This window comes from Sorex araneus, chromosome 1, assembly GCF_027595985.1.
Source record: "Sorex araneus isolate mSorAra2 chromosome 1, mSorAra2.pri, whole genome shotgun sequence".
In the NCBI taxonomy this organism is placed as follows: Eukaryota; Metazoa; Chordata; class Mammalia; order Eulipotyphla; family Soricidae; genus Sorex; species Sorex araneus.
Genome location: NC_073302.1, coordinates 32,371,313 through 32,385,134, shown reverse-complemented (window position 1 = coordinate 32,385,134; position 13,822 = coordinate 32,371,313). Strand labels below are relative to the sequence as shown.

General features: G+C 37.4%; 1 protein-coding gene across 1 annotated transcript in view; it reads right to left on the bottom strand.

Annotated features, from left to right (window-relative positions):
* The window catches only part of GRIN3A (glutamate ionotropic receptor NMDA type subunit 3A), a 207,569-nt gene that overhangs the window by 131,441 nt on the left and 62,306 nt on the right, over nt 1–13,822 (bottom strand). Inside the window, exon 2 of the mRNA XM_004600274.2 lies at nt 13,097–13,701. Coding sequence (XP_004600331.1) covers nt 13,097–13,701 — 605 coding nt within the window. The remainder of the gene's footprint in view (nt 1–13,096; nt 13,702–13,822) is intronic.

The following is a 13,822-nucleotide window of genomic DNA, read 5'->3' as shown; positions in this document are numbered from 1 at the left end:
TCAATTAAGATCTTGTATCAGGTAAAAGGCCAGAATTTGAAATCAGACACATTTATGTCTAAATATTGATCCAGCACCTCTGGCATTGTCCTTGGTCAATTTACTAAGCTCTAAAGCTTCAGTTTTGTCTTTAGTAATATTGGCTAAGTAATATCTCTTACATTATAATGACTGGAAGTAATGCACACCAAGAAACTATCACACAATCTGCAGAGCAAACGGTCCAGATATGTAGCTATTATTTATTGTCATATGAGGTTTTTTTTTTTAAATAAAGGATGTCCTTAGGTCATTAAGTCTTAATTGAACTTTTCTGATTGGAGATATAAAGTGTCTCAGAGTGTACTCTGGACTCATGTTAAATGAAAAGAATTAAATTGAAATAAAGAATGGAACAGTTTTTTTTTTTTAAGGAATCAGAGATTTAGGCTCTGAGCAAAATATGTTCATCTATTGCCTGGTGCAAACATTAGTGTATAATTAACAAAGGCAAATATAAGAAGTAAGAAGTGACGCTTCCACAAAGGAGACATAGAAAAATCAAAAAGCATGAAGAATGTACTAATTTTAATTAGCACTATATATGCAAGTCACCTTGGTAGATGCTAGTAGCACTAAAGGCAATGAAATTTCAGTTTGGTAGACTCTATGTACTAGTAATTATTTGTTACCTTTTTTTCCAGTGAGACTCTGTACTTAAAATTAATTCCATTTTGTTATAAGTAATAAAACTTTAATTATCTTATACTTAAAATACTTTTTTTGCTTCTTTAGAGAAGTAGGGAGTCAAATTATTGAATATATAGATTAGTCAATTAATAGCTACTTAGAAACTACGAGGGAAGAGTAACTATAATTGTATTTCTGAGAAGTAACCAACTTCTGTGTATGTTCACTCTTGATTTGTTAACGCACACACATACACACAAGTGCACACGCGCGCGCATACACACACACACACACACACACACACTTGCTGAAATAACCTAGGCAATAAAATCATTAATAGTAAACAGGTTAATATCTCTTGGGCAGTTTACAAATCAGCAAAGCAAAGTTATAGAAAAAATAGCCCTTCACTGTTTTAAGAATATCTGTGGAATAATGATTATAAATTTTTAACAGGATACCCCCTGGAAAGATGACCTCTGGGTAAATACTCAACATACTTAAAACACGACGAAAAGCAAGTATCCAGGAGTTTTCAGAAATCTTTACGAGATGACTCATTTGAGGAAAACTCATTTTTCATTATCAGTATTTAATAATAACCATGGTTGTTATGACTGACAACTAATGCTCAGTTATCCTTGAAACATTCATTTGTCACAGAAAGACAAATCATCTAGTAGCAAAATATCCTCAACTATTCCAGACCAAATGTTCTATGCAGTAAATACCAGGAGATTAGGTCTCAGGGAACTTGCATCATTAATAAATTATTTTAAGTTTATTTTTTGAGTGTAGGTAAATAATTATATTTATAAGATATTGATAGTTTGTAATGATAATTGCCTTTGCTATGTGTTCTTTGTGCTGTAGCAACAATGACAATGCAATTTATTTATTCATTTTTATTCGTTGAATTAAATCACCAGGAGATAAACAGTTACAAAGTTGTTTAAGTACAATGCAATTTAAATGCTTACTATAGAAGCAAACTAAAAGATGAAAGGTTGACATCTTATTTGGGCTGAAATAAAATTCTTGCCCTGAACTCTTTGTGGATGAAACAGAAAAAGAACTATAAGGGATACTTTTATTGCAAGATCGACTGATACAAACAAGAGGCACAGTTCTTAACAATAGAGTTCCAGAGGTGAAAGACACACTCATTTTCTCAAGGAGCTCAAAGTCTACTAGAGTGGAGAAAGTAAAGTGAGTAAGCAAGGCTAAACTGCTGTAATAAATAAACTCTCGAGTATCACTGGAACAGAGAGGAAAAACTCCCTGCACACTCTAGGAGTTAAAAGAAGGCTTGTTAAGTGAGGACTCCATTAGAACTGAATTCTGAAGGAATTACAGTTAGCTACGAAAAGCTGGAAACCCATGATGTCAGCCCAGGGAGATGCATGTGCAAAAGCCAGAACACAGTGTGCAAGCTGCAGGCTGATAAGCGTGAAAAATAAAACATCTTATTTCTATCAAGAAATATTCCACCGGCAATATAGAAAATGTTTTGGGAGGAAGATGGGCTGAGCAGTTTCACAAGTGAGGAATAATGTTCCTTCCCTTCTTTTCTTGCTTGCTTTCTCTCCACTTGTTTCATAACAGGATTCACCAGGTAGAGGTGAAGTAATAGCTGTAAAAGTGTAGAGGGTGGCATAATCAAGAGGTATACAGTCTTCAAAAAACAAAAAAAAAAGAAGTGTTTTAAAGAGGGCCAATGTATAGGGTTGCTTAGTGTTCACACTGTACAAAGGGTGCATGAAACACAGCTTGATAGGTCATATCAGTAAGACCTAGAGTCTTTAGTTGAATATCAGCCCCAATGTACATCAGTTATTGAACAATGTGAATATATAAAAAAGGGGTAAGGGGGCTGGAGTGATAACACAGTGGGTAGGGCATTTGCCTTGCACGCAGCCTACCTGGGTCTGATTCCCAGCATCCCATATGGTCCCCTGAGCACAGCCAGGAGTGATTCCTGAGTGGAGAGCCAGAAGTGACCCCTGAGCATTGCTGGGTGTGACCCAAAAAGCAAAAAAAAAAAAAAGGGGTAAAAGTAATCTTAATTAAAAAAAAATACATATTTAGGCTTAGATCACCAGGACCAAAACTATCACTATACTCTGGGCTGATCATGTGACTACTCCAGGCTAGACATGAACTCAAATAAATTTTCCAGATTAAGAAATGTTAAGAGGAAAAGCAAAAAGGTGGAAAGTATTACAGAAGGTAGAAAGTTCGTAAGCACAATTGGAGAGCACAGCAAAAAAAGGTAAGAAAAATATAGGAAAAGCAAATGGTAACTAGATTATAAAAGACTAGCATATTCACTTTATGAGATGGGATTTAATTTAAAAGAAACAGACATGAGGATTTCTGAGTAATGATAGAGCCAGAAGACTGTAGTAGTAATATTGATCTGAAAGTAGGTAAAATATTTATGTAGGTGAAGGAAGAGACGGTAACCAGGAGACCACTTAGAAAAATAATCTATACTTTTCATGATATGAAAAAGGCCTGAATCGCTGTATGAGAGCCTAGTTTAGCACTCTGTCTTGCAAAGTGTTTGACAAAACATTCAAATATACACTTTTTTTTTCAAATCAGCAAACCTCCCAAGGTACCATTCTACTTGAAAGAATGAAGCTCATTAGTTAATTTGCATTGGGGTGACTTATTACTTTAGTAAAAGCTTCCAATTAAGTCACTAATTAAGAATGTGTTGATTTGCCTAGGAGCTGAGATAAAATGTGCACTTTGCAAATTATGTAAAAAATGTTTCTGAAATGGTTCACAGTATAAGCAAGATCAGTGTTTAATATATTTAAGATATATTTTAGAAAGCACATTTGCACACAAAATTTGGCATACTAATCAAATGATTTTCTTACTCAATTAAAACAAATGACGAGATATAAAACAACACATCATCCTTTCAACCCCATATTCCACTCACAATACTTACTATGTATCAGGTACTCAGGCATGGCTATAGGAGCTTGGAGAAATGATAGTGGGGAAAAAAAAGGAGAAAAATCTAGGGAACTGGAGAATTAATGCAGCAAGTAGGGCACTTTCCTTGTATGCAACTGACCAGGGTTCAATTCCTGGCATGCTATATTCTTACATATTTTAAGATTTGTTAAAGGTAGCACTGTAGGACTGTTGCCCCGTTGCTCATCGATTTGCTCGAGTGGGCACCAGTAATGTCTCTATTGTGAGACTTCTTGTTACAGTTTTTGGCATATCAAATACAGCACAGGTACTTGCCAGGCTCTGCCATGCAGGCGGGATACTCTCGGTAGCTTGCCAGTCTCTCTGAGAGGGACTGGGGGATCGAACCCGGGTTGGCCGTGTGCAAGGCACCCTACCAGCTGGGCTATTGCTCCAGTCCTTGTTAAAGGTAACATCTTTAAATCTACTTTGATTCCCCCCAACACACACTCATCACCTATTCTGTGTCTACTTCTTTTGCTTTATATTTCTTTTTAAATTGCCCTCTTATCTTTGCCTTTTCCCCAACTGTTATCTTCCATTAATCATATCTGTACATGGGAATATCTATTTTGCTCTGTGAAGTTCCCTTTGGGAACTTTTATTGTATCATTAAAACAATCTGTATCCTCATTCTCCTTTATCTTGAAAAATGACCTGAATTTCTTTGCCACAATCATCTCATCATTTTTAAAATTCCTCCCCTGGGTAGTGATTTGTTCATTCTCCATAATGCTTCGTAAAACTTTTAGCCTGTGAGAATTTGTTTTGATTTTTTTTCCCCTTTGCCTGATTAAGAAACCTTTGCTATGTTATGATTAGTGAAATTCTCCCCCATCTTCCCTCCCTCCAAATTCTTCCACCACCCCCTAATTCTTGTAAGGCTTATTTGTTCACTGAACTTAAATATATGCATCACTGTATCACTGTTATCCCATTGTTCATCAGTTTACTCGAGCGGGCGCCAATAATGCCTCCATCTATCCCAGTCCTGAGATTTATAACTTTAAATTTTAAAAGTCACTTTTAATTTTGCTCTAAGTCTACTGACAATTGATATGTAGAACAAGAGAGCAATAAATACTTTTGGGAATCAGACAAAGCAACACTGGGGGAAGGGGCACACGCATTGGGTCACATCCAGCTGTGTGCGGGGGTTACTCCTGGTGGAGCTTGGGGGATTCTGGGGTGTGATGCCTGGGATTAAACTGCAGCCAGGCCCTATAAAAGCACCTTACCCCTGTGCTATCTCTCCCATCCAGGCAAAGGGAAAGTCACAAGTTTCTCATTCTTCTTTTATTGGTAGGAGAAAAGGAAAGTTTAAGAATTTAAATAGGTAAAGAAAGGGATAGTACAGAGGGTTAAGTCTCTGGCCTTGTGTATAGATGACATGAGTTTGATCTCTGGTACCACATAGGGTCTCCTGAATTCTGCCAGGAATGATCCTGAATACAGAGCCAACAATAAGTCCTAAATATGCTGGGTGTGACTCCAATCTGTTCCCCACTCCAATAAGTTTAAAAGAGACCTTGGATTTGAGTTCCCTAACTGAGTTTACTGAGGTAGGGTGTGGTAGGGGATGGGTGGGAGGGGTCATGGGACATTAGTGGAAGTATGCTAACCCTCTAGTAGTAGTTGTGGTGTCAGAATGTTGGATAAACGAAACTCCATTAACTGTACTGTAAAATACAGTGAGTACCTCAATAAAAATTGGGGGAAAAATGACCCACATATGTCTAGAAATTCAATCTTTTCTTCCTGTGATTCATAAATAAATATGAAATAAATTTTTCAATGAAATAAACCACATGTATTCTATTCTTTTGCATGTGTCATAAACTCAAACTGACGAAGTTTCCCCCTACATGCTCTTTCATCATGAAGAGCCCCAAATTATTCTCTTCTGATAAACTTGTACCTTCTAGGAAACTTATACCCAATTCTGATCTTTACACAAACCTTCTGATCTTATCATGACTTCCAACAACTTGAATGATAATTTACATTGCACATTTTAATTTTAATCCATGATTTATTATCATAATTATTTGTTTTTGTGTATGTTTGTGTTGGCACCACAGCTTGTGCTCAGAGGTCACTCCTGGTGATGCTTGAGGGACAATATGTCATGCTGAGGACAGAACCAGTGTTGGCCTTGTGCACAACAAGCACCTTAACTCCTGTACTATCTCTCTGCCTTGTAAGATTATTTTTCTTAGCAAGTCTCTCTTTCATCTCTCTTCTTCCCCAAATCATTCTCATTTTCTGCCTGTCCTCAGTTTTTAGACTACTTTTCTTGTTTTTATAGTGTTTTACAGTCCTTGGAAGGTGGCATCATATTTAATTTTCTCATCATTTCTTTAAAAATCATTTTACTTATTTATTTAGTTAGTTAGTTTTGGTTCATGTCAATTATGCTCATGGCTTGCTACTTGCCCTGGCCTCAGGGGTCACTGCTGGTGATGCTTGGGAAATGGTATGTGGTCCCTAGGATTGAATTAGGGTCAGTTGTGGATAAAGCAAGAGCTTACACCCCTGTACAATCTCTCTGGGTCTTCTCATTCATCCTTTAATGTTCTTTCTCATTTTATTTTTCAGAATTTTCTCTTCTCTTACTGTTTCCCCTTCTCTTCCTCTTGGAAGACTGTATAAAGGAAGCCACAATATCTTATTCCGTTAAGAAGAGGTGGCATCTCAAGTCAACTTGACTGCCCTCAGTTAATTTAATTCTTTGTTGTTGCCATTCTGGGGTCGCTATCACTCTCCTCTGAAATTCACCTATTTACTTCTTTAATTTTTTCATTATCTCCTTTATATCATATATCATCCTTGAAAAAAGAGAAAACACTGTAGTGACGGGTCTATTGTGATCAGCTGTTACGACCTCAGCTGTCGGTTTGTGGCCTATTTTACTGAAGCCTGTTCCTGTGAGATCTGCCTCCCTTCTGTCTAAATCTGCCATTTTAGCCACAGAGCTTACCCAAACTCCAGTCTGTCAGGAGGAATTGCTTTGCATTTATTCTTTATACAGGTCTCCAAATGAAACATCAAATGTGGATGATTTTTTGAGCTACGTGTAAATCGACTTAACTGTCCTTAATTGTCCTTTCCAATCCTCCTTAGCACCCTGAAGTATAAGCATTTGGCAGCTGATTAACTCCATGTTTGACTTCAGAAGACTAGAGGACCCTCAAAAGCATGAATTTTGACATTCTTCACATTCTAAGTGCGGTTTCTTCCATAGAGTTGCTGTTAGAAATGAACAAATCATCCCTCTCCCACTGCTCTCCTTTACCACCCTGGAGGCTGTTAAGCTGAAAGAGTCTTCAGTGTTCATCCAAGCATGTTACCACACTGAGTCATTTTTGGATCTAAGGCACAACACAGTGCCTGGCCAGAGAAACTGCTCAGTAATGCCTGTGGGGTAAATGCAATTAAACACATGTCTTTTGCTTCTGCATCTCTTAAAGAGCTTTTCATCACTTTGCCAGGAGAATGGGGTTCAATCACGCAGGCACTATTTGCATTTTCAATTTAGAGATTGTCCAAAGCATTAAAATTCCAATACATTTCTCCCTGAATAATAGATGGTATCAAAGATAGAAACGAATTCAATGGGAAAATCTCTGATGATAAGGAATTTAATAGGAATAGGAAATTGCTAAATTTCAATCTGCAGAGCAGAGTCCCACATATTTTAATCACTGATTGTACCATCTTTCAGAATAACTTAGAAGGCTCATCTTTTAAGATAGACGTCTATCATTTAATGGGTAACAGCAATTTAATAGCATATCAAATGTATATATGTGTACACAGATATTCGTCATTTGGTTCTATATTTTGCCAATCTACAAATTTCACAAGTGAAACTTCACAGTGAAATGAGAGCTATGGTTCTTCTGGACTTTTACTGGCAAGAGGTGAAAAATGGTAATCTGTGTGATGGCATTGTATTTTAATGCATATTTGGTCTTTTACTGTTGGTGTGTGTGAAAGGGTCACTCCATTAACAAAGCAGACACATGGATCCTGCACTTTCTCTTTTCTGCTGCTCGACTGCACAACTGGTAAATTGGCAATTCTTTCTCTCCATATTTTTTGCTTGTTGTTTTTGTTTGTTGTTGTTTTGAGGCCACACCTACTGGTGCTCAGGGCTTACTCCTGGCTGTGTGCTCAGGAATATCTCCTGGCAAGGCTGGGGGAAATCATTATGATGCTGAGGATCAAACCAGGTTGGCTGCTTACACAGAAAGTGTCTACCTGCTGTACTATCTATCACTTTGCCCCCTCCCCAGTAGTTTTTGTTTCATTTTGTTTTGGGGCCACACCTGAAGTGCTCAGCATCTGAGATAGCATATGTGGTGCCAGAAGTTGAACAAAAGTTTGCCATGTGCAAGGCAAGCACCTACCTGCTATACTACTTCTCCAGCCCCTCTCTCCACTTTTCTTAAAGACACCTCCCAGAGGGTATTCAGGGTACCTGGGGGTCAGTTCTGGAGCTGCAACTGGACAGTGGTTCAAAGATGTGCTGCTGCTGGACTCTTGTGGTATTGGGGATTACCTGGGCCACTCTAGCAGTGTTTGGGGACTCTGGGGCCACACCTGGCAATACTTTGGGGTCCAGGTGGTTCTGGGGATTTAACAGGAGTACAATATATGCAAGGCACGTACCTTGACCTAATAATCTCCCTGACCACTTTTCTCTCTGTTCCACAAAGGATTCCTTTCCTTTCTATGCTTTTTGGTTAAGACTTTGACTACCCCATGATTATAATCTCTGCCCACTTTCTAGACTACTCCAGGTTACTTTGCATAATAGCCCAACTAAATTCATCCTAGGTCTTTAGATCTGGTTCCAGTATTGCTCCTTGTGCTGCTATCCTTTTGCGTATTATGTTGACAATGCCATGGCCATATGGCATTATACAGCATTTACCAGTGAAGCATCCATCTGAAGGTTTGAGGATATGGGAACTGTAGCAGCCCCAAGAGATGGATCTGGAATTCAGAATTGAATTGCATCCCTGCCTTCTATAAATAGGTTCATTCCCCCGTCCCCACCCACCACTGTTTGGACACGTTTCCAAATTTTATGGACTGCAAAGTAAAAATGTCAACAAAGAACACAATTTCCTCTCAGGCAAATAAAAACTTGGAAGCTCTCCTAATTTGAAAAAATTCCACAGCTTAAAACTTCCTGGATGCTAGATTCAGCAAATTGGAGCCATATTCATCAAAATCGCGTCCCAAAAAGATACATATTTATAATGTTGTGTGTTTAAAGTCTCCATGACTTAGTGAAACTTTCACAGTTGCTCTTGGCATGACATAAGTGACAAACAGGGAAAGGCAGGCTCAAAGTATTTCAGTGAAATTAGTCAATGACAAGAATTCCTACAGAAAACACTTGAAAACACAGGCATTAAGTGTTGGTCCCTAAGATTCACAAGGCCAAGGCATGTGTTTTCTTAAAGTACTGACTTCCTAACAGTCCTGGCAACGAAAGTTAATTTAGGAAGAATAGAAGAGCATGCTAAGTCACCCCCATAGCAATGGGGTCTTCTTGGGGATCCAGGCAACTAGTAGTATTAGCACCCAATTCCAGGTTTCAATGCTCAAGGCAACTGCATTTCTATTTTGGAGAAAGGTTAGGGGGCAGCCACACCATGAAGGGCTTAGAGGTTGGTCCTTGTGGTACGCAAGGGACATCCCGTTGATATTGGGGATTAAAGCATTAAATGTGGGATTCCTGCATACAAAACACAAACTTAGCCTGTTGAGCTATCTCTCCGGCCTGCAGAAATACTGCATTTGTTTTCTGTAATTATTGAAACATACAGGCTAACCAAACTGGTTTGGTAGAGTTCCTCAGGAATAGAATCCTTATATAGGGATGACTGTGTCTCCTGATTTATATAACTCTAGGCTGAAAGAATATAATGTGATTCAAATTAAGAAAGATTTATATTAATTCTGAAAGGGAATGCAAATTGAGATGAACTGGCTTAACACTTCTTCTATAAAGTACTAATTGAATTACCTGGAGCATGCCATTTGACTTTTCAAGTTAGGAATGCTTACAGTTAAGGAAATTGAAATTTTCAGAGACTAAATATCTTAGGTAGGGTCACAGTACCACTAAATTTGTGTGATTACAGAAAGAAATATTCATAATTTGAATTTCATCATGTAACCTCAGGATATTCAGGCACTTTTCTAATGTCTAGCAATGAAATTTGGGCTATTATCAATGTATACCTTGAAGATTTTTAAAAATAGATTTTCTTTCCTTTTTGAAACTTTCCAAGTGTTTTACAGTCTAGAATAAAATAGGTCCAGAATTATTAGATGAAACACATTTATGACTAATGAAAGGCCAATAAATCTTGTTATTACTTCACTTTACAAGTAGATAGATGAGCATAGTTTAGAGGGAGAAAAATCACTCACATGTTGGAACATTCTTCAAGGTCAACTTAGGAAAGGAGAGCTAAAGACAAAGTATTATCACTAAAACAATGGATGCTGCCCCAATTAAGAAATGATAATCAAATGATTAGATCAATGAAAATGGATTTAAAATATGATCAATTAGAGGAGAATCTACTCTACTGGTGGGAGAAAAGATGGAGATGATCAGTTTCCTGAAAGCAGGGGCTTGTCTTTTATGTTTGAAACTTCTAGTTTTAGAGAAGGGCCTGATCTAGTCTTCAGTAGCCACAATAAATATTTTTGCATGAGAAAATGAAGCCATCACTGCATATACCTGGAAATGAATTCTATAAGACGTTCAGAAGAGAAAAAGCAAGATTTTGTAGCTAACCCAAACGCTTGAGTGATTCTCAGGACTATGAGTAATTCCCCAAGAGTTGTGAGACTCCTTAGGTCAACAAGAACATGTCTCTATCAGGGTCTAGACTCTAGGAGTTGATAAAGAATGAATAGGTGCCTTACCAGGCGATGAGTAACTCTACAGTCTCTTGTGAGGTTGATTGGTATCAGGGCCTTCACACAGTCAAGGGAAAATCCTAGGAATAGCAATTAATTCCTCAAACTCAAACTCACTTTCACCGAAGTGTTCAGAATACAGTGAGGGAGTTAAATATAGATATAACCGATTTTAATTTTCAGAAATAAAAAAATTTCATACACTAGTGGTTAAAATGACATAGTTTCATACTATTTACTTTTGATTGATTTAGTACCGGATTTTGATATTGTTATAAACATGTCAAGACTGATGTTTTGCCACTTAACTGGCACTCACTGTCCATATAGTATCAATCTCTTAGCATAATAAATGCCCCTTTTTGGCATGTTATCAAATTAACTGCATTTCCTAAGTCATACCAAATCTTCTTCATTGCCAGCATAATGTCTAACTGTACTGTCTTTTCTTTTTCATTCTTGGAGAATTTGCAAATGTTATTCCTCTATTTGTAAATTTGCTCAAAGAAGAAAACTACTCATTCACCAAGATCCAATTCATGTATCTCCATTCTCAACATTTCTGAGAAGAGCTTATTATTTCTTCTCTGTGTATCTCAAATTTTAAGAATCAAGTATTTCATTATTTCATAATTATTAACTCATTTTTTTTAAAAAATCTCATTTTCTACATTGTCTACTCCAAATGACAGAATGCAAGCTTGTGTTTTATATGCCTCACCCAAGTCAACTAATAGCCAGTGGTTATTAGCATAAACACCCATACAAATGAATTTTTGCTGTTATTACTAAAATATATAAAATATAATTGTCAAAAATATTTAATAAAACAACTTGAAAATATATTGTTAGAGATCAGGCTGTATACTTAGCCCCCAAGTATATTTTTTCTGCAGTTAGTTATGGTTGATATTTGTGCTGGCATGTGAAGACCCAAGAACATCAACTTCCTTATCCTTGTAGTCACATCTATGTAGTCTTCCATGAGAAATGCTCTCTCTAGTCTATAGCCTAGGCAGCAAAATCCATGTTTGGGGTGATTTCATTAACATTTTAAAATGTTAACAATTCTGTCAGCCCAAACTGAAAATGACTGTGTGAGAAATGAAAGCTTGCATAACTCTGACACTCGCTATTCATGGCTCATTATCCTCAATCCTTTCATTTTGCAGCGAGGAAGTGGGGTCAGCCTCACAGAATTTAGGAACAATTAAGAAAATTACTGTATGCAGATGTGACTTATGGACTGAGAATAACGAACTTTCTAAAAGGCTGTATTCAACAAGATAAATACATATGATGAAAAACCCACAGATGTTTGATGGCTTAAGGCAGCTTTTCAGTTATTCATTATAAAGATTCCTTCCAGGGTTTTGCTCACTTCCCTTGACCCTTGCTTGAACACTTTGAAACTTTCTCTTTCACTGTATTCCCCAGGGATTTTTAAGACATCTTTGGTATGTTTCCTGAGGTTCTTTGAATTCATTCTCAAACACACCCATGGAGATAAAAAACATTCTCACTGACCCTTATACGTGGTGAATTGCTGCTGCGTTCTGAGCTGCACACTCTTACAACTTTCAAAGTTTGTGGAATAAACATGTGGAAACAGCCAGCCACAAGGGCAGAGGTTATCCACTAAACTTAACTTTCATCAGGGAAAAAACAAAGAAAAAAACTTTTAGATAAATTTTATTTATTAGCCATACAACAGATAATATAGGATAGAATTATATAGTTTCTTTTTTATTTGTCCTTTGTCAATTTCAATCAATGTCTGGTAAGGGTCTGTTATATATATCATCCATCCATCCATCTATTCATGCATCTATCAATTTATCATCCATCCATGCATCTATCATATGCACTCTACATAAATGCATATAGGACACGAAGAAGTAATGCTCAGAGACGTTAAATTAGTAGCACAAAAATTGTAGGTTCTAAGTGGTTGAGGCCAAATGCAACCGTAGAGAGACTGGCTCCTCAAGGCCTGTGCCTTTACCCATTACTCTAAGTTGTCTTAAGCAGCAAGGTTTGGAAAGAGAAGGAAAATTCTATTTCCTGCTTGGCTAACCTTTATAGATTTAGAGAGATCTGTCCTAGTATGTTGATATGGGAGAGAGTGGGGAGAGTTAGAAATGTATGTTGCTCATCTATTAAGAGCCAGGTATAGTATTAGATACTTTTTATATATAATTTTATAGTATCTTTAGTATTAAGCTGGTCAATATGATTTTAATTTGCAAATTAAAAAATGAATCTAAGAACTTTAAAATAACCAGCCCTAAACCAATAGAGAGTAAAATAGGGTTTTAAAAGGATTGAGCATATGAGTATGATATGGATATTTGACCCCCCAAAAATATTATTACAGTATAAAACTACTCAGAGCCACAATTTCTGCCAAACGGCAAAATAGAAACATACATTTCCTGTTATAGTCCTCTGAGTGGGGATGTAACCCATCTTTTCAGCTTACCTGGATAGGTATTGTCCTGACGTGACATTTGTAGTTTCCACCTCCATGCAGTTCATCGTGCTGGGAATGAGAGCAAGTTCTGGTTGGATCATGGTGGCTGTGGCGACAGCTCTCGCTACCAGTTCCATGGCATCTTGTACATAGTACTCAAAGACAGACTGTGTAGTTTTCCCATGAGCAATGAGCCCTAAGGGCAGACCTTCTGTCCTCAGTTCCTCAACGTTCTGGGAATCTCCCAAAACCCAACGCAGCTCAGGGGGCGTTACCCCAAACTGGATGGTAATTTCAAAGATCCGCCGAATACTTTCCATGTTGCAACCAAACATCACCATGGTGGATGTACTGTTCTTTATGCTCTCAAGTTGGACCTGCAGGAAGTTTAAGAGGTCCTCAGTGGAGGATAGGTTGGCAGTGATGTTGATGATAGCCCCAAGGTGGAACTTGGAATTATTCTGGGTTAGGAGGAGGAAGTCGGTGATGTTCCAGTCTTCCTGGCACAGCAACAAGCTAAAATTGTACCAGTTGTTCATGGTCAGGATTGAGACAGTGACATCAGCATCAGAACTTAATGAATTTTCTAAACTCAGTTGTAGGTGAAGGGGATTCTGTATTTAAAGATACGAAAAAGAAGAATTAGAAAGCATAGGCCAAAGATTATAACATAGGGTAATTTTGCTTTCTTATAAGGTGCAAGCCTTTATTTAACCCAATGATAGCCAAATATTT